General features: G+C 48.1%; 1 protein-coding gene across 1 annotated transcript in view; it reads left to right on the top strand.

Moving 5' to 3' along the window:
* The window catches only part of Dnmt1 (DNA methyltransferase 1), a 48,864-nt gene that overhangs the window by 7,530 nt on the left and 17,213 nt on the right, over positions 1–24,121 (top strand). Inside the window, exons 2-18 of the mRNA XM_021652455.2 lie at positions 3,977–4,013; positions 5,221–5,328; positions 5,455–5,665; positions 6,488–6,563; positions 7,555–7,627; positions 8,533–8,564; positions 8,889–8,967; positions 10,464–10,501; positions 12,929–13,016; positions 14,944–14,984; positions 16,175–16,256; positions 20,097–20,131; positions 20,436–20,481; positions 20,564–20,644; positions 20,721–20,830; positions 23,279–23,397; positions 23,619–23,711. Of these exons, the coding sequence (XP_021508130.1) occupies positions 3,977–4,013; positions 5,221–5,328; positions 5,455–5,665; positions 6,488–6,563; positions 7,555–7,627; positions 8,533–8,564; positions 8,889–8,967; positions 10,464–10,501; positions 12,929–13,016; positions 14,944–14,984; positions 16,175–16,256; positions 20,097–20,131; positions 20,436–20,481; positions 20,564–20,644; positions 20,721–20,830; positions 23,279–23,397; positions 23,619–23,711 (1,349 nt within the window). The remainder of the gene's footprint in view (positions 1–3,976; positions 4,014–5,220; positions 5,329–5,454; positions 5,666–6,487; positions 6,564–7,554; positions 7,628–8,532; positions 8,565–8,888; positions 8,968–10,463; positions 10,502–12,928; positions 13,017–14,943; positions 14,985–16,174; positions 16,257–20,096; positions 20,132–20,435; positions 20,482–20,563; positions 20,645–20,720; positions 20,831–23,278; positions 23,398–23,618; positions 23,712–24,121) is intronic.

Here is a 24,121-nt window from a genome sequence, read left to right as displayed (position 1 = left end):
TTCTGTGTAGCCGTGGCCATCCTGGAACTTGCTCTGTAGACCAGGCTGGCCTTGATTCGGCCTGCCTCTGCCTCCTGAGTGCTGGGATTAAAGGCATGCATCTCCATGGCCCTGCTAAAGAGCTCAAGTTTTAACTGTTCATCTACATTAGTTTTTAAATTTTATTATTTGTTTTTTAATGTGCACTGCTATTTTGTCTGCATGAATGTCTGTGTGAGGGTGTTGGATGCTGGAATTAGACAGTTGTGAGCTGCCCCATGGGTGTTAGGAATTAAAACTGGGTCCTCTGGAAAAGCAGTACTCTTAACCACTGAGCCATCTCTCCAGCCCCTACATTAGGTTTTCTGAAAATTAACTTCTTGTGTGAGTGTGTGGGTACTTACGTGGAGGTCAGGATAACTTCAGGAATTGGTTCTCTGCTTCTCCTTGCAGGAGTTGAACTTTGGTCAGGCTTGGTGGAAGGTGCCTGTACCCACTGTCCGTCTCACCACCGTACATGATCTTATTTGGGATGGGTCGGAACTTGCTGTTTTCCCGCCTCTGCTTGAGTGTCGGGGTGGCAGTGCTGCTGCACCAGGCTATGCATGTTTCAAGGTTTCATTAGGAATGAATTACAGCCTGGCAGGTTAGCATAGGGCTAAGGATGTTTTGAGTCCCTTTCACATTGTTTTTTGAGACAGGGTTTCTCTGTGTAGCCTTGGCTGTCCTGGACTCGCTTTGTAGATCAGGCTGGCCTCGAACTCACAGAGAATCCATCTGGCTCATTCACTTTTGAGACATGGTGGTTTTGTGGTGTAAGTTCTCCTTGAACTTGGGACCCTGTGAACTCCTCATCTTGTGTGCTACCGCACCAGATTGATCTGTCTTGATGTAATCTCAGGATCTAGGGACTGTTGGGCTGGACACAGTAGCTGTGTCCCGCCACCATTTTAAGGAAGAATAACTGGGTTCGGGAGTGTGGCTTAGTGGTAGACCTCTTGCCCAACATTTGTGAGGTTCTGGTCCATCCCAGGATCAGGTGGGACACGAAAGGAATAAGACAGTCACGGGCTGCTGTAGCAGCTGTGTTTATGCCTCTGGCTACAAGTGTCCACTTCTGCAGCTGCCTTTCTTTGAGTCTTGCCTTCGGCCAAGTTCCAGTAGGGTGGGATGACTTGCTAGTGCGGGGCCCTGAGCTCCTGGAAGGATTTTTCTTTTCATTTGGGTACCGGGGGAACTGGCTTTATGTGTTAGGCAGCCCTCTGCCACACTCCAGCTGGAGCCTCTGAAAAATCACCAGTTGTAGAATGATTACCAATAATTAGTAATTCATATTAGTAATACAGCAGTAACTCTAACCAGCTGTCTACCCAAATAACCATACAGAGCCTAGGATTTATTTAATTAGTCCAGAGTACAATCCTGAGCAATAATCACATCTTAAACCTCTAAGCTAGTCTAGATTCCTCCCATGCAAATTTCCCACATACTTGCTTTTTAATCATCATCTAGGTCTGTTTCTTTTTTTTAAGATTTATTTATTATGTATACAATGTCCAGTCTTCATGTGCACCTGCACACCAGAAGAGGGCACTGCATATCATTATAGATGGTTGTGAGCCACCATGTGGTTGCTGGGAATTGAACTCAGGACCTCTGGAAGAGCAAGCAGTGCTCTTAACGTCTGAGTCATTTCTCCAGCCCGGTCTGGTTCATCTTGATGCTTCCCAGTCCTCTCTTTCTCAGACGGCCCATCCTATTCTGAGCACTATTGCTGAGCACTGGCTGGTTGGAGTTTTATTGGCAATACAGAGAACAAATGGGTGTGTTTACACAAACTTGAGCCAGGAGATACTTAGAATATACACCACAAAGCCATGGAATTGAAACCAGATATGGGGTAGAGAAATAACCATTTGAATGAACAAGTCCACAAAAACATGTCAACCATCCCATAGCCTTATTTTTAGTCTCCTGGAGCCAGGCTGGCTAGGCTTAAACTCGTATAGTCTAGGCTGGCCTAGAACTCCTGTACCTCCTCCCCTTAACTCCCGAGTGCTGGGCTCACAAGTATGCACCACCACACCTGGGTTACTGGCTGCTGGGACCCGGGTGTACATGCCAGACAAGCATTCTCAAGACCCTGGGTGTCTGGAGCTTGCTGTGCTGTACACGGCTACGCTGCAGCTTGCCATGAGTACAGTGCAGGGTGAGAGCAGCTTCCAAGCAGAAGCCCCTTTGCTGACTGCCGGGCCGGTGGCAGGTCTGTCTGCTGTTGCAGTCACCGGCTTGTTGCCTAGAGCAGGGTCTAGAACCTCGCCGTGTTGACCTGCCGTTTCAAGGGTCTTGCGCACAGTAGGGACCCATTATGGAAGTGGTGCAGAAGTAGGCAGGCCCTGCCAGTACTTGAGATAGCCACAGTGGAAGACTGGCTCTGCCCTCTAGTTACTGAAACCTGAACGCCCAGCCTTGGAGCAGCTGGGATGGGGCAGAGATGCACAGGCCTGGCTGCTCGCCAAGATGCCCTCTTCTCCGGCAGACACCAGCCTAGCTGGTTAGACCTGTTCGCCCTCCACTGTCCCCAGGCTCCCAGGCCAGGTCACAGGTTACCACTTGTCTTCCTCCCCTGACCAGAGAGGTAAGATCTTCGGTGATTGACCACATTTTTTTCCAGACAAATCCAGGGGAATTCCGTGCTTCTGAACTTAGGTACGCATTCTGGAGGCTGAACTGAGATTTTTGGCCTGCTTTGTCCTCCTGTGTCGTGCTATGCATGGAATCCAGGACCTTAACATGCCAGGCAGGAACTCTACTCCTGAGCGGCATTCTCCGCTCACCACTGACTTCTCAAATTTCATCTCTAGCTCCTCTCTATGTGGGCACGCCCAATGCCCTAGACACCTCATTTTTACCATTTAATCAGTTCTACGATAGAAGGCTGCCATCTATACCTGGCCTTCAGGAGCCATCAACTGGCTGGTTCCCACTATGCAGCCACGACTCACACTGACATCTCTGCTGTGGCAGGCCCTTTAGGAGGTGACCCACTTAGGAAAAACTGTTGTAGGTCATCCAGGCTATAGAAGGACCCTGACTATGGCTTGCTTCTCATTTCCTTTCTTGTATATCTTCCCTCTGCTTTGAAACAGGGTCTCCTGTAGTCCAAGCTAGCCTCAGCTTGCAATGTACAGCCAAGGATGACTTTGAATTCTTGATCCTTTTGCCCCTTCATGCTGAGTCCTGGAATTAGTGTTACCGCCATACCCAGTTAATGGAGAGCTGGGGATGGAACCCAGTGCTCCATGCGTGCTAAGCAAGCACACTACTGGCTAAGCTGCATCTCCAGGGCTCTTAGCTGAGGTATAGTCTCGCTTTGTAGCACAGGCTAGCTTCAACTTGGGTTTTTCCTGCCTCCACTCTGAGAGTGCTGGCTGATAGTGTGAGCAGCTATCTGAAGTCACTCCTGTGCTGTCCTTTACCCGTTTCTAGGAGACTGACATAGGTATTCTTTCTGCTCACTTTACTAAGGACATCATGGGAAGGCATAGTACATACTAAAAACTCAGTGGGGCATGCTTTTAGTCTCGGCACTCAGGAGGTGGGCGGGAGAAATGTGAGTTCAACCACCCAGGTATGAGATTCTTATCTGTAGAAAACAGCCAAAAAGAGAAAGTTGATGCTAGACACTGGGGCCAGGGTTAGAGGGTACTGTATTTGCCCCAACACTCAGATATTATGTTTATTTTTCTCCATTCCTCCCTCCCTCTCATCTTTCCTTTTTTTCCTTCCTTCCTTTCTGAGGATACAATTCTCACTATGTTGCCCAAGTTGGCTACAAAGTTAAAGGCTTGAATGATCCTCCTTCCTCAGCCTTATGAGTGACTAGTACCACAGGTACCACGATTCCAGCATCCCAATTTTTCTTTGTTTTAGACTGTGGCATTGATTCTCAGAGGTAAATGAAGTTGCTCATCTCTTTGTCATTTTCTTTACCCAGGCTCAAAGACTTGGAAAGAGATGGCTTAACAGAAAAGGTAACTCCTTCCTTTAGATATTTCCTTGTGCCTGTGCATGTGTTCACACACGATTACCTGTATGCAACTAGGTGCACGTAGAAGCTAGAGGCTGATGTCAGATCTCTTTTGGTCACCGCCCACTTTGTTTATTAAGGTAGAGACTCGCTGTGTTATAAAGAAAATCCCAATCGTTTAAGCCAGATGCTGAGGTGAAAACCTGCTAGCTCAGAGGCAGAGAAAGCACCCAGCTGACCTTCCTACTCAGCTGATGTCCCTGAAGGGAAATAACTCGGCTGCTGTCCCAGAAGGGAAAAGCCAAAAGCCCTTTCTTTTCCACGCTGTTTTAAATGCCCTTCTCTCAATGTCCCTCCTTCCTGTTAAATCCGTCAGCTGGTTGCTTGCTGGTCTCCTGACCAAGGGTTAACTTTATTTAATCCTGTTTATAGAAAGCTCTTGGATTAAAGGTGTATGCTAGCACCGAGCCACACCACAGTACTTGTTTACAATAAACAGAAAGCTCTTGGGTTAAAGGTGTGTGTTAGGGCTGAGCCACAGGAAACAAACAGAAAAACTGGGTCTGGGCACATGCCTGTAATCCCAGCGCTCAGGGAGGCAAAGGCAGGTGGATATCTTTGAGTTTGAGGCCAGCCTGGTCTACAAAGCAAGTCCAGGATAGCTGTGGCTGCACAGACAAACCCTGCCTCAAACAAACAGGTTTTTGCAGTTCACAATCTCGAGGTTCACAGTAGGATCAAATACACTGAGACATCACCGAATGTGGAACTTGTAGGTTCAGCTAGTCCTAAGTGTCAGCTTGGTCTAGGAATCCCGTCTACTGAATATTGAGATATCAGGCTGGCTACTGTGTCTACCAAGCTTTTATGCCAGTGCTGGGCATCTGAACTCTGGTCTTCCTGCTTGTATGGCAGTGCTTTAATGACTATGCTATCTCCCAGGCCCCTAGTTTCTTTGTGAGGCAGAGTGGGCTGACCCTGAAATCACTAGATAGTTTAAACTGTTCTTAAAGTTACAGCAGCCCTCCTTGTCTAAGGAAGTGTGGAGATCTTGGGCATCCTACACCACACCTCGCTTGTGTTTAGTTTTTGGCTGAACCAAGGCTGCCTAGCAGCCAGCTACTGGGGCAGTCAGGCATTTAAGTCCTGTATTAGTTTGTTAATTGCTAGTTTGGGAGTTTGGGGGTTCCTCAGCTCTGTCCTTCCCACAGGAGTGTGTGAAAGAGAAATTGAACTTGTTGCATGAATTCCTGCAAACAGAAATAAAGAGCCAATTATGTGATTTGGAAGCCAAATTACATAAAGAGGAATTGTCTGAGGTAAGTCTGTTCTGTTTCTCAATTTCTCGGAAGCCACCTGCTCCCCGGGTGGGGTCTGTGACCCGGGAGGCAGAGGCATCTGTGTCCTGTGATGTCTCCCTACTAAGTTATTCTTCCCTGTTACAGGAGGGCTACCTGGCTAAAGTCAAATCCCTTTTAAACAAAGATTTGTCCTTGGAGAACGGAACACACTCTCTCACTCGAAAAGCCAACGGTTGTCCAGCTAACGGGAGCCGGCCAACCCGGAGGGCAGAAATGGCAGACTCAAACCAATCCTCCAAAACCAGATCCAAGCCTCGGACACCTAAGAGAAGCAAGTCGGACAATGAGACTAAGCGTAAGGACATATGGTTGTTTACAGCTGTTGGCTTGTTCTGGGTTTTCTGGCTGTTCTTGAGCCTGTGTCTGTACAGCTCAGGCTAGCCTTAAAACTGTCCTCCTGCTTCAGCCTCCCGAGTGGTACCTTGCCTATCTCACTTGACTTGTTTCCATCTCGGAGGCTGTGGTTCAGTTGAAGAACCAGTCTGTCTTGAACCCTTGGCATGTACCACATGTGTTCTAGGCTGAGAAGGAAGTGTAAGCGCTGGGGACTAAGCACATGCTGGCATTGAGCTGCGCCCTGATTCTCTGGGTTCTTACCCTTCCTTTCCTGGTGTGCTGTCTGTCCTTGCCTCTCTTTTTGCAGTGCCAGGGATGGAACCTAGGACCTGCAGTTGCTCGGGAAGGGCCCATCTATCTGCCAAGCCTGGGGGGAGGGTTTGCTGGGGTGTTCCTGGTGCTAAAGATGGAGCCCAGGGCTCTGTACATGCTATCCATACTGAGCTCTGGTTCATTTTCTGTGCCCTTCCTACCTAGCTGTACCCACACGGAGGGGTCCCCACGTGAGATTTCAGTTTGGGTTTTTTGATTATGATGGCATAGTCATGGTGCATGGCCACTACAAACTATTCTTGGATTCTGGGTTGTATTTTCCTGGGCTGTATGATGCTGTTGCCAGATACTGAGCAACAGCAGCTCTAAGGGGGCTGTCTGCTGACCTGGGCAAGCTGGTATGCAGTTTGTAGTCTAGACTGAAAGCCAAGAAGTGTCCATTCTTGCAGCACCCGGCCATGTGCAGGCATTTGTTGAAGTATGCCATGTCCTTTTTCTATCTGAACAGCTGAAGCTTCATCTAGTTCCACGGCTACAAGGAGAACCACTAGGCAGACCACCATTACATCTCACTTCATGAAGGGGTTAGTATGTAATGACTGGGATGTTGCACATTTCTTGGGGCCTGTTATTTTTGGAAAAACGTGAATGGAATCAGAGTGCCTTCTACAGACACGAGTTATATTTGTCTTCGTTTTAGTATTGAGGACAGACCCCAGGGTATGGTTCATGTTAGGAACACTACCACTGAGCCATGACCCCTAACCTTTCCCTGGGGGAGTCTAGGCAGAGGATTTCCCACTGAGCCATAGTGCATGCTTACGTAGATGTCCATTTTACAGGGTGTTGTTCACTAGACACTGACAAACATTGCCTGTGAGCACCTCGTCTTTTCACTTCCTGAGAAACCTTAAGGCGTACAGACACAAAGCTATAGCACATGAAACACGAACCCTTAGGCTCAGGGCGGGAGAGATGGCTCAGTAAGCAGCACTGGCTGCTCTTGGGTCAGCCTCAGGTTTGATTCTCTTCACCCACATGGTAGTTAATGACCATCTGCAACTCCAGTTCTGGTGATCTGCTGTCCTTCCTTCCACCCTCCTCGGGCACTGCAGGCATATACATGCTATACAGACATACATGCACGTAAAACACCCATGTACATAAAAGAATAAAGAACCTTTATACTCGCCACCAAGTAATAGAAAAATAAAGCATACTGTTTCCATACCGTTTATAAACTATTTTTGTACTGGAACATTGCTCCAACCTCATGTTTGGTTTTATAGATTTGTATAAACGTGAATATACATGTTTGGCTTTTGTTTAATTTCATTTGCATGAGTGCTTGGCCTGCATTTATGTCTGTGTGCCACATTGTGCAGTGCCCGTGGAAGTCAGGGTGAGAGATGGCCTGGAACTGGAGTTAGCCGTGTTGGACCCTGCACCCAGGCGCTCTGTAAGAGGAGCGGGCGCTCTTAAGCACCGAGCCATCTCGCCCGCCCCATGCAACTGCTCCTAAACATACCCAGTGTGTCTGTGTCTCGGAACTAACCGTCTCCTCACCGTGTGCAGCTCCGCTAAACGGAAACCCAAGGAAGAATCTGAGAAGAGAGTCTCAGATGAGGCTGATGCAGAGAGAGACCAGGTGGGTCAGCCCTGTTGACGCTGGACACTTACCTTGACGTATTTGCCTGCAAAGGGAACAAAGGTGGTCCATCTACAAACAGACCACTAGGAGTAGGGGTTTTCCAGAGTGTGTGGGTTAGAGGGAGGGATAAGAGCTGTTGATGGAATGTACTCATACGGTGGTAGAGCCTGATGGGTTTGAAAAGGACAGGGCAGACCAGCAGGCTGGAGTCGTGTAACAGCTGTTGCTGTAGTCTGGTCTGAAGGCATCAGGAGGCGGAGTTCTAGGTAGTCTATTTTTTTTCAATGTTGGGATCAAACCTAGGGCCTCACCCATCCTAGGTAAGCAGTGTGCCCTTGGACTACATTCTAGGCCCCAGCGTTTGATATATACAGGTATATTGAGAGAATATTATGCAGCCCTGACTGGGCTTGATCTTGCTGCCTCCACCTCCCAAGTGCTAGGATGACAAGTGTGTGCTACCATCATCAGCTAGTAGGCATCTTTATGTGTATGCTCTGGCTTTTTGTTTGTATGTACACATTATGCAGGTGTCCAAGGAAGCCAGAAATCCCTGATCCTGGAGCTAGAGTTAGAGGGAATTATGAGCCACCTGACATGGGTACTGGGAACCGAATTCCAGTCCTCTGGATGAGTCCATTCCGTCAACACTCGTAGTGACTGAGCCATCTCTCCATGCACCCTGTTTATTTTGAGATAAGCTGTCACTGTGTAGTCCAGGGTGCCCTGAAACTGTAGGTGTCCATGAACTTACAGTGATCCTCCTGTCACAGCTGCTTGAGAGTGCTGGGTTGCAGGTGGGCTAGCATGCCTGGCTCTTCCCACCCTGTTTAACTTATGTTTGTTGTTGATGGACCTTTCAAATTAACGTTGTCTTATTTTCTATTCCTCCCTCTGCCCAGGATAAGAGGCGCAAAGTCACTGGCATGGAGTGGTAAGAATCCTTCTCAGTTACAGAAATTACTTTCTGAAAAGTTGAAAGTTCTATAGTAAGTTTCCTTGGCAACTATAAACCTGTTAAGGGTGTTTGAATTTGGGGCTGAATTATTAATCTTTCAATTTATGGAATTCTCCATCACAAAATGAGTTGAGGTCTGGGTTGGAAGTTCTCCTTCAGTTCAATATTTGATAAGAGAGCGCTTAACTGTCACAGCCCTGGGTGGCGATTGCTCTTGGTAGAGGAAGTTGGGCTCATGAAGCTGCTTCTGGGGCCTGAGCTTTCTGATGTCCTGCCTGTATAATCTGCTTTGCCTTACAGTGGTGCTGGAGTTTCTGTAGTGAAACTGGAAAGAGTAATGCTGGACCCCCAGATGTGTCAGAAAGAGCCAAGTGAACAGGTAAAGCCCCTTCAGCTGCTTCCTTCCTGAGCACTTCTCTCTGGTTCCAGAAATGAGGTGGAGGTGTGGAGAGCAGAGGGGGGCGGGTGACAGCTGATCTGGGAAGCCTGGGCTGAAGGTCTTTATGGAGGTCTCCCGTTGAGCACAGAAGGTGTTGGAGGTCCAGTGGCACCATCCAGATACAAAGCTGCCTTCCTGGGCTGGGTCAGTGGCAGAGCATTTGCGTAGCGTGCTTGAGGCTCTGGGTTCCATCCCCCGTACCCTAAACAAAAAGAAAACCTGTCTCACATTGCCCCATGGAAAGAACTTGATCAGTTCTCTCCATCAAACCAGCACTGCTGGAAAGTGAAGTTGAAGGCTCTGAGCTGCACAAATTCTTTGTTTAGCAGCTCAGGCCTTGATACATTTTATGATTTTGTTCTTATAGGCCTAGCATAGCTGGAGTACTTGCTTGACACGCATTCAGCCTTGGGTTTCATCATCTCCAGGACAACAAAGAATTCCCAGGCACGCTAACAGTCCTAGAACTTGGAAGTAGAGGTTATCCTCTGCTACATAGCTAGTTTAAGACCAGCCTGGCCTACATGAGACTATCTCAAAAAGCAAAGAAATAAAACTATAAAAAATGTTTATTACATGTATTGTGTCTGTTAGGGTCCACACATGTGGATGTCAAACAACTTTTAGGGCTTGGATCTTTTCATCATGGGGCCTAGATATATCAGAGCAGGTCATCTAGATAGGAGTGCCTTCAGCCTCCGAGCATTTATCTTGCTGGCCCTGGATTTGGCTAAGTTCGGAGAACTCCAGCTCGGGTCAAAAGACCTATGGCAGGTCTTTTTCCTTGCTGAGAGACTTCCCTAGCAGCCCTTCAGAGTTCACTTTCGTGTGTGCTGTAGCACCTCTCCAGCGGGTCTGAGAACGTGTTGGCGGTCTGTGGAGTCCACCAAAAGACAGCTGTTTTTACTGTTTTGGCTTTTTGAGACAGGGTTTCTTTGTGTAGAACAGAACCTGACGGTCCTGGAACTCCACCTGTAGGCCAGACTGGCCATGAACTCGGATCGACCTACCTCTGCTGCCCGAGGGTCGGGACTAAAGGCGTGTTGCCACCACCACTGCTAGGCTTTAAAAAAAAATTTTTTTTTTAAAGGAAGCAGAGTTAGTTTAATAAAGATACTTTAATACGGGCTTATGTGAGCGTGTTGAGAATGACAACAACCTGGAGCCTAGGTGTGGCTCCCTCAGAATCGGTAAAACAAGTCCAAGTGTGGGTCTCCGCTCCAGGAGGAGCCATGCTCACCAATAGTGTTCACCCAAGCAACCTTACTAACTAGAATCTAGTGGGATCATTGCAGGAATGCAGAACACACTGGGGAATCAACTTTTTTCTTGGTGGTGGTGGTGCCAGGGTTCTCACTGTAGCTGACCTTGAACTCAGATCTGTAGACCAGACTGGCTTCTTTTATTTTTTAATTAACCCTTCTTTCCTGTCTTAGGAAGATAACAAGAGACCTCGACGTCAAACCAGAGAACTGTAAGTGCAGCTGTCGTGCTTCCATGCCCTGTAGTGACATTCAGTTGTACCACAGTTGTGGATAGGGGCTGGTGCTGAGCACTAATAGATTTTGTAGCTTGCGGGAAGTTGTTCTGAGCAAAGCCAGACCAAACTAGCCTGGAGAGATGACTCGGTTAAGAACACTAGCCACTCCAGAAGATCCTGGGTTCTGTGCTGGTACCCACGTGGACCCTAACAACTGCCTGTACTCCAGGTCCCGTCTTCTGGCCTCTGCACATGTGGTACAGACACGTGCTGGCAAAACACCCGTATGCATAAAAGATTGCTAATAGCTGAAAAACAGACTAAGGACCGATGGGATGGCTCACCGGGTGAAGGCGCTTGCCGCACAAATCTGACAGCTTGAGCTCAACCTCTGGAACTCACATGATGGAGAGAGACCCACTCCGGAAGCTTGCCTTCCGACTTCACGTTAGTGTGGATGTTCGCACATCGTGCAGATAGTTAAAGTCAGACAAAGCTGGGTGTGGTGGGACACGTCCGTAAGCTCATCTTGGTAGGTTGGAGATTAAGGTAGGAAGGTTGCCATGAGTTTGAGGCCAGCCTGAGCTACAGAGTGAGCCACTGTCTCCACACACACACACACACACACACACACACACACAGTAAGAAATAAGAGAATTGGGGTACACACCTCTTAATCTAGCACTCAGGAGACCGAGGTGGATCTTTGTCAGTTCCGGATCAGCCAAGCTTCAGGCCTCCTGGGACTTTATAGATACTGTGCCTCAACAAAAAGGAAGTCTGACCACCCCAGCAAAGGCTCATATCACAGTAGCCTGTGGCCTTCTCCTGACTCAGACCTTGCCTCAGGGACTGCGCTGCCATTGATCGTGTGGGTGAGTGGTTGTATAAGTTACCTTGTAGGAGTAGAGATGGCTCAGCCGTTAAAAGGCTAGGCTTACAACCAAAAATGAGTTGGCTTGTACTTGAGGTGTCCTGACAGTCCCAAAGTGCAGCCGCCATTGAACTCGCCTGTGGCTTGTTGACTGACAGCTGATCCTGCGGGCAGTGGGCTAATTGTCCCATGGCTTAGTCCGCCTGAGCATAGTCTCCTAGCAGTGTAGGAGCTCATGCAAATAGTGCTGCTGGCCTTGTTAATTTGGATGTATTTGTTACTTTTTATTCATTTATTTGAGACAAGTTTTCTCTATGTAGCCCTGGCTGTCCTGGAGCTCTGTAAGCCAGGCTGGCCTTGAACTTACAGAGATCCTACTGCCTCTGCCTCCGAAGTGCTGGGGCTAAAGGCGAGTACCCCTACCACCCGGCTTGTTTGGGTGTTTTTAATAGGTAGGATTTCCTATGTATTCCAGGCTAGCCCATATTCGATTGATCTTCCTGCCTCAGCATCTGGGATACAGGGATTATAGTCTGTTCTGCCACATCCAAAGAGAATTTTTTTATTTTTATTGTTTTGGCATGTGTCTTACATGTGGATTATGTAGTAGCTAGAGGCTGATGTAAGTGTCTTCCTTATTGGAATGCATCTGTTCACTCAGGCAGGAGCTTTCAAATGAACTCAGGTCACTGTAGGATTAGTCTTAATGAACCTGTTTGTTCTGGGGCTTCGTCACAGACTTCTAAACACTGGGACCAAAGGCAGGTTGCCCTGCCAGGCCCGCCCAGCCAGTTTGGGCAATCTGAACTCTAGGCCTTACCTGAACTAGTCTTCCAATCTCAGAGACAGTGGTCTTGGGTGTTTTGTTTTTTTAAGCTTCTGTTAGCACTCATTTGAGTGATTCGAACATTGAAGGCCCAAGTAGAGAGGACAGCCAAGTATCTGACCCACATACAGGTGGGCAGGGGTTGGGGCTGCTGCTGCAGAAGCGTCAGGACATTGGGCTCTTGCGTGAGGCCAGCTTTTTGTGCTGATGCCAGCCACACTCCGCTCATTTCATCGTAAGTGTCCACAGGGCAGTGCAGACAGTCCTGCCATCTGATTCTCACTCATTTGAAGAGCTGAGGGTGTAGCTCATAGACCCAGGCTGTGCACAGGTATATTTATCTAAGCTGTACATGCTATATCTTGCCTGCAGAGGCGAGAGGACAGCTCTCAGGGTTCACTTCACTCTTCCCATCATGGATTGTGGGATTGAACTCAGATCATCAGGCTTATGTGGCAAAGTCTTCATCTGTTCCGGCATCTGATGGGTCCCAATTGAGTACTTGTCATCAGTTCATAGTGCACTAGGTTTGAGCCCTAATTCTGCAAAAATACATAATGTAAAATCCTATAAAGGATGAACAGGTGAAGGATAGGAAATGTGGCCTGTTCTTGAGCTCTGAGAGGAGACCAGTTAAAACCTCCTCTCGACTGCTTGGTGGTGCCCGAGCCTTGGTGACCAGTTTTCCTGTGTGAGATTGTTTTGTTCTTTTATGTGGCAGAACATCAAGGCAGAGATCGAGGGAGGAACCAGACAGAGAAGCAAGTCCAGGAACTCACAAGGACATGGATGATGACAAAGAAGAAAAGGCAGAGTCCTTATCTATCTTACATGGGCCTTGTCTGTGTGGCAGAGATGGTACTGGGCAGGGCTCTGGGTGCAAAATCTACCCCACTCCCTACTCGGGCAGGTCTGCCTGGCCTCCTCTGGGTGTTGACTATCAGTGCATGTCTGAGCCTGACAGTTCAGCAAGCCTGCTCCCTGAAGTCCTAAGTTCAGTTCTACCTCTTTCTCCCCTCTACTTGCTCAACTGAGCACTCTGACAACTGAAAACAAGCCTGGCAAAGTGGTACACAGCTGTAATCTAGCACCGGTAGGGTGGAGGCAGGGCCAGGAATGTCTTTTTTTTATAGTCCTTATTTGCCTTTCTTTATAAGCCAGCTCCTTCATGTGGAGCTAGGTGGTGTAAGGATTCTTTCAGTGAAGGTTGCTGTGTGCACAGCCCAGTGTTTGGCTGGGTCCTCGTGTCCTCCAGATCCCCTCTAGCGCATATGTGTTGCCTAGTACCCTTTGAATGCTGTTCATGTTACTGTTTTACAATATTGTTTAGGGAATAGGACAAGGACAGTCTGTGCTGGCTGAGGACAGTTTTCTGAGCCTTTTCAATTTGTGGTTGGTTGACTCTCGGGGACATGGAAGACTGATTGCCCTAGGTGCCAAGGCCTCTGATTGGGTACAGTGGTCAGTGTGTGGCTTCCTGCTTTATGGGTCTCTAGAGCAGCTGGTGAGGCCACAAACTCACATCTTGAGTCTCCACCTTAGGAGATGCTTGGGAAATGTCCACCTGGTTTCCTCCCAATTGAAACTTAGAGAGTGAAGCATGAACCCAGGCCCGCAGGCTTGTAAGTTTTCTCACTGCTGGCCTGCCAAGAGCAGGCAACAGGCGAACCTCTGGTAATTGTGTCCAGAGTGCAGTGATGTTTCTGTGACTCACTTTCTTTGCCTAGATGCCAGTGGGTCACTGTAAGTGCTTGCCTCAAGGCAGGGAGCCTTTGTGTACCGCTTCATTTTCATGTGAGTGTGTGTGGGCATCAAGAGGACAGGTTGTAGGAACTGGGTCTTATCCACCATGTGGTCCCTGCGATTGTCAGGCTTGTTTGCCAGTGCTGAGTTGTCTTATTGGCTAGCTCTTGGTTTGGGATGGGTTCTTGCTGTGGAATCAGGATGGGCATCAAGCTTGTGTGTCACCTAGCCTGAGTACCTCACAGCTGCCTGTGGTAGGATGTGGGAGGGTTGAAGTTAGCAATCAAGATGTTGATGTGCATAGACTCGTACCATTTGGGCATATCAGTAAGGTACTCTTCCTTTACAAGCTCAAAATGCTAGACTGCCTGTGTCTAGTGTGTGCTTTCTGTGTTTGAAATGGTATCACTATGTAGGGAAGGATCACCTTGACGCTTGGTTCTTCTGCCTCTCACTTCAGCCCCAGCGCAGGGATCACCACTCCCAGGACATCATGTGTGCTTGGCAGGCACTCCACCCACTGAGCCCTGAACCCTGTTCTGGTTTTTTGAGGCAAGGTTTCACTATGTAGTCTTGGCTGGCCTGAAACTCACTGTGTAGACAGGTTGGCTTCAAATTCAGAGCTCCACCTGCCTCTGCCTCCCAAGCGATGAGAGTAAAGGTGGGTGTCGCCATGTTCAGCTGTGGTTTTGTTTTTGTTCTTAAGGCGAGTTCTCATGTTGACTTGGACAGAAAGAAGAGGCCTCCTGCTTTATCCTCAAGTGCTAGGTTACAGCATGACTGCCGGGACTGGCTTAGAAAGATCTTTAGTGCTGTGGATTGTGGGAGAAATAATAGTATGAGCTTGAAGCCTCTGGCCTCCCCACTTTGGTCCAGGAGAAAATTTGTTTTCTGTTGTTCAGAACCAAGATGCTGAACCTATATTCTGCTTGCATTCACCCTCTGGCTTCTGAAGTAACGTTTTCCCTTATTTCTTCCTTTGTCTGCTGTCAGAATAAAAGAAGGCCCAGCCTCAGAAGTCAGCTCAGAGATCTGTAAGTGTCAAAAGTTGTCAAAAGTGTTTGTACCTTGCTGTGCTATTAACTCCCAAAGTCTCTGCTAGGGAGAGCATTGGAGTAGACAGGGAGAACAGGACAGACTTGGGGTCTGGCGACACTGGGCTTGTCTGCTCTCTGCAGTCTTGCTCAGTTGTATGTGGCACACAGCGCCGTCACCTAGCTCAGGAACCAGGGACGAGGGGTGTCCCCTGGGCCTCCTACAGACCTTTGAGAAGGACTCTTCCATTCAGAGGCTTCATGATTGTGTGGTTTGGGAGTGGGGTGTTGAACTGTGTCTCGTGGAGCCCATGCTGATCCGAAGCCTCCACCTTCCTGGGGCTTGAGATGACAGGTGTGCACCACCATGGCCTCTCAGAGTCTGTGTGTGGGTTTACGCCCGCGTATGTCTGCACTGTGTGTATGCAGTGCCCTCGGATCTTCTGCGATTGGAGTAACAAATTGTCTAGACACCTGAGAACAGAGCCCAGGTCCTCGGGAGAGCAGCCAGTGCTGCTAACAGTTCTCTAGACCCATAGACTGAAAAACCCCAAAGTTTTACTTAAATATGCATGTCTGAATTGGTTACATGCATGAGGCGCTCTGAGGCACAGAAATGTTATTGGATTTCTTGGAGCTGGAGTCACAGGCTAGAAGTGGTAAGTCATGGGTGCTGGGAACTGAACTTGGGTCCTCTGGAAAAACAGCAAGCACACAACTGCTGAGCTATTTTTCCCTGTCAGTGCTGAGAATCTAATGCTGTCAAGCACTTTACCACTGAGCTATGTCCCTGGCTGGATTTTTTGAGGCAGGATAGCAATGTGTTGCCCAGGCTAGCCTGGAATTCGTGCTCCTGCCTTCGCCCTCTAAGTATTACAATTGCGAGTGTGCACTACCATACGAGGTGATCTTGCTTTTGTGTGTGTTTGTGGCTAGCCAGGAGGTTGACACAGGGTCTCTCACTGGACCTGAAGCTCACCGATGTGGCTATACTAGCCGGTCAGTAAGTCCAGGGATGCCCCTGTCTCTACCTCCGCAGCACCGGGGTTACGGGCATGTGCCTGCTGTGCCAGCTCTGTGGATGCTGGTGGTCCTTACACTTGTAAGGCACCTTAGGCTGAGGTGTTCAGAAGCGGGCGTGCTGGAGTGGGTTTTTCAGAGCCAATATTTGAAGTCTTATTTCTTTACAGAGCCACCAAACGGAGACCCAGTGAAGCAGAATTAGAGCAGGCAACTGCAGAGATTCCTGAGGACAGAGATGAAGATGAAACGGTAGGAGCATTGGTTCGTTCTCCTGCCTTTAAAACAACTCTTACTGGTGTGTGTGTATGGGTGTGTGCCCGCATGTATATCTGTATGCCATATTTGTGCAGTGCCCACAGAAGCCAGAAGAGGGCGTCAGATCACCCGGAACTGCGTGTGGGTGCTAGGACTTGGGTTTGAGCCAGGTCCTCCGAAAGATCAGTCAGTGTTCTTAATCACTGAGCTAAGCTTTATTATTTACTTCAATTATTTTTTTATTTGTTTAGTTTTGTTCCAGACAGGGTTTCTCTGTACTGTTGATTGTCCTGGACTCACTTTGTAGACCAGGCTGGCTTTGAACTCTGAGATCCGCCTGCATTGGCCTCCCAGAGTGCTGGGATTAGAGGTGTGTGCCACCACACCTGGCTTTTTTTTTTTTTCTTGGTATGGATGTTCTCCCTGCATGTATATTACATGAATGCCTGGTGCCCATGCCCATGGAGGCAGAAGGGAGCATTAGAGCCATAGGAGCTGGATCTGCAGATAGTGAGCTGTCAAAGTCCAGCTTTGAGGGGTCTAGGGGAGAAAGCTGAGGAAGGAAGTAGAGTGGGAAATAATTGGGGTCATGATAAACTCAGAAGTAGTTCTACTTGGGTTTGAACTCCAGACTTAAGGGCTGGTCCTTTACCAACTGAGTTGCCCGAGGCTTCTGTTCTATTTTATTTATAATTTATTTAATTTTATGTGTGAAGGTGTCAGATCCCTTGGTATTAACGGTACAGACAGTTGTGAGCTGCCATGTGGGTGCTGGGAATTGAACCTGGCTCCTTTTGAAGGGCAGTCAGTACTCTTAACTTCTGAGCCAGCTCTCCAGCCAGGAGACAGGTCTGAGTGTGTATCCCAGGCTGACTTTAAACTCTAGAAGTCTTGGTTGCTACATGCATGCCACGGCACATGCACACTCACACATACACACGTGCACGCTCAAGATAAACAAATGTACATTTTTAAAGATTTGTTTACCTTAATGTAAAACAGTGTATATGAACACTGTTTTCATGCATAGCAGAAGAGAGAGTCAGATTTCATTATAGATGGTTGAAAGCCACCATGTGGTTGCTAGGAATTGAACTCGGGGCCTCAGGAAAAACAGCCAGGGCTCCAAACCGCTGAGCCATCTCTCTAGTCTAACAAATGTAATTTTCAAACCTCTTTAGAGGAAAGGACTTGCTCTGAATAGAGCATATCTCGCTCGTCTGCTCCTCCTAGTCTTTGAGGGTTTATTTGTGTTATTGAAACAAGGTCTCTTTATAAACATAGGCTGGCGTCTCTAGTATAGGACATGGCTTTGTGCCCATGGCTTGTCTGCTGTTTTTTTGTTTTTGTTTTTAACAGCATAAACTGACTTTCATTAAGATCTAGACTAGATGCAGTTATGTGCTACTTAATGACCAGAATATATTCCAGGAAATTGTAGCCTGTGCAAGGCTCTGGGTTCATACCCAGCACTGCAAAAGGAATTGTTAGGTGATTTTTTTTTTTCCGTAACAAGTAAAAATCATAGCACAGTTAGCACAAACAAGATGCTATGGCATTACTGGATGGTCCCGGATCTATCACTGTCATGGTTCACAGCTGACCAAAACATGTGGCTCATGACTGTATTCGGTTCAGATTTGTTACAGATGATGTAGCAGCCCGGGCTGTAATTTGTGGAACATGTTTTGTGGTTTTACAGCTTCTTGATTATCTCTTCTCTGGCCTATTTCTTGCTATTTCTTACTGTCTATCCTTTCAGCCACTTGAATCACTTGTCTTTTTAAGTATGGGAATGAGAGCCAAGGCTCTGCCTTGCCAGGCAAGTGCTCTGCTACTGAAGCCCACACTGTCATTCTAACCCAGTATTTTTATTCTTTGTTTTTGGTGTTTTTTGAAACAAGGTCTTACTCTGTGGTCCAGGTTACCTCGGTGCCCTCTCTTAATGTACTGACTGCTGGATAGACGTGGGCCACCATGCCTGCTTCACCTAATGTCTTTAGTGTTACCTAAAACTGAGTGGGAGCTGCAGAATGCAAGAAGCTCCTTCTCTCCTTTATCTGTTTGCGGGAATTTGAAACAGCTGTCCTTTGTATGTAGCCTGTCTTAAAAGCTTGAACCATATTTATTTTCTCGCTGCTTGCAGTAGTGGGTGTCTGGAGTTCAACAAACCTCCATCGATAGTTGCTAGTGAGACTAGTTGCTAGTGGTAACTGTGTAGCCTGTGCAAAGGTCTGGATTCCATACCCAGCACTGCAAAAGGAAGTGGGCTGGGGGGAGAGAAAAGAGGTGAAAAGTTGAGAGGGAGCCAGGCATGGTGGAGATAGGGCTGCTTTCACAGCACCCAGGACGCAGAGGTAAGTTCGAGGTTGTAGTGAGCTCCAGGACAGTCAGTGGTGCATGCCTGTGACCCCTGGTCCACTGTGTTTCCAGATGATCTTCCAAAAAACCAGCCAGCAGCTCAGCATCTGCAGGAGGCTGGGCCAGCCAGATCCAGAGTCTGGGAAACCAGACTGCTCCATATTTGCATACATTTGGGTTACGTATCTGAAACACATAGGCTACATAACAACAGTTGGTCAACAGTGATCACAGTTCTGACAGTGGTCCTGTAATTATCATTTAGTGCTGTCGTAGCCACAGTACATCGTTTCTGGTATGGTCCTAACTGGAACTGTAAAAACTGTGCAGAAGATGCAGGGCATGGTAGCACATACTCCTAATCCCAGCATCGGGAGGCTGAGGCAGGAGTATCTAGAATTCGGTGTCAGCCTGGGCTGTGTAGCCAGACAATCTTGAAAAGAAAATTAATTGAAGACTGACTCGACAGCCTGAGGGCAACTTGAAGTAAGCATACCAACTAATCTCCCCACCTTTCCTACGAAAGGGACATGTTCAGGGAACGAAACAGTAACACGGCTGCCAGAGTAGTGCTGCCTCCAAATGCTTTTGTGAAAGCCGTCACCCAGGGGTGTCTGTGCCTCCGGAACCAGGGTGCTTAGGTGGGAGGGAAGCGAGGCCCTGGATCCCACAGATCTGTCATTATATGAAGTGGTGGTGCCAGAGTTCACTCTAGTTCCTTATTTGCTGCTTAAAGTTGCCATTCTAAATCTGTCTCAAAAACCAAAACAGAAAAGGCCTACCTTTGGATCAAGACCTCGCTGTTGTTAGGACCTTGTTAAACCTGAGTACCTCCCTAAGGCCCTGGCTCCTAATTAGTTCATGCTGGCGTGGGGGGCAGGGCTTATTTATTCTTTGTTTCTCAAGACAGTGTTTCTTCCTATAGCCCTGGCTGTCTTGGAACTTGCTCTGTTGATCTGGATCAATAGCCTCAAATGCAGCGATCCGTCTATTTCTGCTTCCTTACGAGTTCTGGGATTACAGGCATGTCCCATCACTGCCTGGCGTTCTCCCTCCCCCCCCCCTCTCTCTCCCCCCTTTCTCTTGAAATAGGGTCTCACCAAGTATCCCAGGCTGACCTTTAACTCATGGTCCTGCCTTAGGCTTCTGAGTACTGGGGTTCAGGCAGACTTTTCTTTTTTGGTTTTTTGAAACAGGGTTTCTGTTTTAGCTCTGGCTGTCCTGAACTTTTTATAGACCATGCTGGCCTCGAACTCAGAGATCCATCTGCCTCTGCTTCCCAGGGTGCTGAGATTACAGGCATGCATCAGACTTTTCATGGGATTAGGACATTGGCATGATTTGGGCCTTATTACCTGACCGTAACCACCTTTCTTGAGTTTTGTGACACTCACTTATAGGAAGTTATTAACTATAAATTGCCGTCTAAGCTGAAGAGTTGTCCTGACTGTTTCTCTTGCTCCCTCTGTTTAGGAGGAGAAGAGACAAAAAATGACACCTGAAGAATCGTAAGCACTTAATCTTTTCCAAACATAGCAGGTGATGGTGGTAGACAGTTCCAGAAAGAGGGGTGAGAGATGGCTGTTGGTGAACTGCCATAACAGACAACCGTAGCTTTTTGTGGGAGTGGAGACCAAGATGCTGCTTCTGCTGGTCACATTGGTAGAGGACCCCTTAGACGTCAATGCACTGATAGTCACCGTGGTTAATTGGCACCAACGTGCACGGGGTGGCTTAGGAAGAGGTAGTGCAGAGCTGGTGGTGGTGATTTTGAGTCTGTGAGATAGCCAACAACCTTGTGCTTCCTTCCAGAGTGGCGAAGAAAACCACTCGAACCAAAACAACTGTGATCCCAAAGGTAAGGGCACCTCCAGCAGTAGCACGGCAGTTCCCAGGTGTTTGAGAGCTGTCCTGTGACCATGCATGTTCTTTTCCCACAGGTCAACCCGCCACGGTGCCCCCAGTGCGGCCAGTACCTAGATGACCCTGATCTGAAGTACCAGCAGCACCTTGAGGATGCTGTGAGTCCCACTCTGCCCTTATCCTTTCATCCCCTGCCTCCTGTATACCCATGTCTCACTGTCCCCTGTCCTTCAGGTGGATGAACCCCAGATGTTGACAAGTGAGAAACTGTCCATCTTTGAGTCCAACGAGTCTGGCTTTGAGAGCTATGAGGATTTCCCCATGCACAGGCTGACCTGCTTCAGGTAACCACCATGCTTGGCTGCCTGTGGTCCTGTCTTCCTGGTGGGCACCCATAGTCAGGGCATCCAGGTGTGATCCTCGGTCCTAACCACAGAGCTTCTCAGGCTGCTGTCCTCTCACAATAGCCAAGAAGCTGATGGTCAGGTAGACGTCAGCCACAAGTACAAAGTTGTTTACTGCTGTTTTCTGTTTTGAGATGGGGGTCTCACTTAAGCAGCCCAGGCTGGCCTTCAACTTGATTTGGGTAGTCATAGGTGACCTTGGTCTTCTGGCCCTTGAGTGCTAACGCTACCAGTGTGTGTAGTGCTGAGCCAACCCAGACCTTCACTTACGCTAGGCAAACGCTTCACCAGCTGAGCTACATTTCTAGCCATGGTTTTTGGTTTGGTTCGTTTGTTTTTCGAGGCAGGGTTTCTTGATGTAGTCTTGACTGTCTTGGAACTAGCTCTTTAGATCAGGCTTGCTGTGAACTCAACAGTGATCCACCTCCCCTCCAAGTGCTGGGATTAAAGGTGTACACCACCACCATCCAGCCTGGTTTTTGTTTTTTGAGACAGGGTCTTTAACTCACCCAAGTGACTTTGAACTCCTGTCATCCCTAGTGTTAAAATCCATGTGTCATCACTGAGCTTTTTTTTTTTTTTTTTTTTTTTTTCAAATTGGGACATATGTAGCCCTGGCTTGGACTCTTGAAATTCATCAGGCCATATCCACCTGCCTCTGCATCCTCAGTGCTAGGATTAAAGGTGTGTGCCACCGTGCCTGGTGCTAAGCTAGCTTTGTTGTTGCAGTCCTAATACCTTTTCGCAGTTCTGGGGATAGAACCGAGGGCCTCCTGCACACTAGGCAAGTGATCTGACCCTGAACCGCGTCCCTAGGTTGGTTTGCTGCTTTGTGGTTGGTGCAGCTTTGTGTGTTAAATCTTTAGTTCGTCCCATTCTGAAGCTCATCCTTGTGCTCCCACAAGGACCAGCTCTGTGCAGAGTGCCAAGAAACACACAGGTAGCAACACAGCCTCGCCTAGACCAGTGAGAGTGCTCGGATATTTGGAAATACTTGTGACCTAAAACCACTTTGGATTTGCGCTGTTTTGCAGTATGTGCGTGTAGATCACAAGGTATCCTGAGATTCACATCTAGGCATGACACTAGGGTTCAGAGGCATCTCCTACTACAACCTAGAGAGGATCCTCTTAGCTGGCTACATTAGAGTGAGCTATCCAGACCAGGCTAACTGAAGTTTTGGTGATCCTACCTCTGCCTTTCAAGTGCTGGAGTTACAGGCATGCCCCGCCATATATAGTTCAGACAGTATCTCCTTAGTGAACTCTCAGTAATCTGTTTGGAAGGGTCAAAACAGCAATTCCCCTGTGCTTTATGCTTATATTGGGATTGTGGGTTTGGGGGTTAGTGATACTCAGCCTAACAGTTCCAGCTAATTGAGGCAAGCTTGGGGAGCAGAGAAATGACTGAAGCAAAGTTGTGGTCAGAATGAAGGTCTGACATGAAGAAAGGCCTTAGCATGAAGGCTGTTGGGGCACAGTGAGGAGGCAGAGGCCCTTGGCGTATGGTCAGTTTTCCTGAAGGCTTGGGCTTGGGCTAGTCCTGCTCTGGCTGTGGACAATAAATGTTAGAGGCCATAGTGGCTGATGGAGAAACAGGGTCAGGATGTGACTAGACTGGGACAAATGAGTTTTTCAGAGTTGTCTGTGGCAAAGGCTCCCTCAGGAGCACCCATTAACATCCCAGTAGGTATTATTTCTGGGTGTTCTTTGATGTTGAACCTTATGGCCTGGAGTTCTAGGGCCATTTGGATCAATATCCCTGATTTGTGGCTGTACTACTCCCTCAAAGTTGGTTTGAACATTGATTCCCATAAAGGGTACTGTCTGGCAGTGATCTCGAGAGCCAGGCCCTAATAGGCAGGAGACCTCTGAGGGGCCAGTTAAAGCCATAGCTGTCAGCTGTGGGTCCAACTGTGGTATCCTCAGGAGAGAGCTGAGGCCAGGCTGCCCAAACTTCATTCAGTTATACAGCTTTCTTCCAGGTAGGAAAGATGTTGAGGGCATGCAGCTCTTGTGCTAGAAATCAAGTCATAAGGGATTCCACCCTTGGCCAAGTGTGGCTGGTGGACCCAAACCATGGGCATGATCAGGCCTGGTACTTGGGTGGTCTGGAGAGAGAACTCAACACTCAGCTCCAGCCTGGCTCTTGATACCTATGTAGGGCAGCCTGCAACCAGCCACTTACTGCTCCAGCTTCAGAGCACTTCTCTTGGTGTGTGCACTTGTCATACAGGAGGGGAGTGAGACACAGTTGGGTGATGGACAGTGTTGGCAAAGATATTGCTGAGCCCAGAACCTCACTTAGTTCGGGTACCTTGATTCTGACAGTGATTTATGGCCCTGTGTGTTGGGTTGGGTGGTAAAGTGATGTTTGTTGCCTGTCCAGCGTATATTGCAGTCGAGGTCACCTGTGTCCTGTCGACACTGGTCTAATTGAGAAGAACATTGAACTCTACTTTTCTGGTGTTGCCAAAGCAATTTATGATGAAAACCCGTCGGTGGAAGGTACGTGGAATGTTGAAAGGTTTTTTGTTTCAAGAAGCAAGCAAATTTAGAAGGCAAGAATAACCCATGGGAGGTACTAATTTAAGGGAGAACTTGAAAATTCTGCCTTTAACTGAGCAAAATGGCCCTGAAGAGAGGCAGCATGCTGGCTGGGTCTTCCTGGCTGGGCTGTGAGTCACTGTGATTAGTCTTTTTCTTATGGAAAGTCATTTTTTTCACAGGTGGTATTAATGGCAAAAATCTTGGGCCGATCAATGAGTGGTGGATCACTGGCTTCGATGGTGGTGAAAAGGCGCTCATTGGCTTTAGCTCCTGTAAGTAGTAGGGCAACTTAGCCTTGGCAACATGACAAGATCCCATTACTGGGTGTCTGCCCAGTCACAGGTGTCCTGGAACCTCCTGCCTGTCTAGGCTTGGGGGACTTGGTGTGGGGAGGTTTCATCAGGCCTGGGAGGATCTGGTGACTTGTGTTATCATGACTGTCCTAGAAGTGGACCCTCTAGTTGTATGACAGTCAAATGCTTATGGTTCCAGTGGTTCCAAATCTTAGCTAAGTCCCCTTTTCAACTGGCTCCGGCAGGCCCAGGTGGAACTAGCTAATAGAGAAATTGAGCTGTTGGGGTTTGGTTATGGGTGTTTGGTTTGGTTTTAGGTTGTAGAATAAACTTTAGATTGTTCTGGAACCTCAGAAGACTCATACTTGTCCTATTTTCTAGCTTGGAGG

Source organism: Meriones unguiculatus, chromosome 1, assembly GCF_030254825.1.
Source record: "Meriones unguiculatus strain TT.TT164.6M chromosome 1, Bangor_MerUng_6.1, whole genome shotgun sequence".
Taxonomy (NCBI): Eukaryota; Metazoa; Chordata; class Mammalia; order Rodentia; family Muridae; genus Meriones; species Meriones unguiculatus.
The sequence above is the reverse complement of the archived record's forward strand: the minus strand, read 5'-3'. Positions and strand labels throughout refer to the sequence as shown.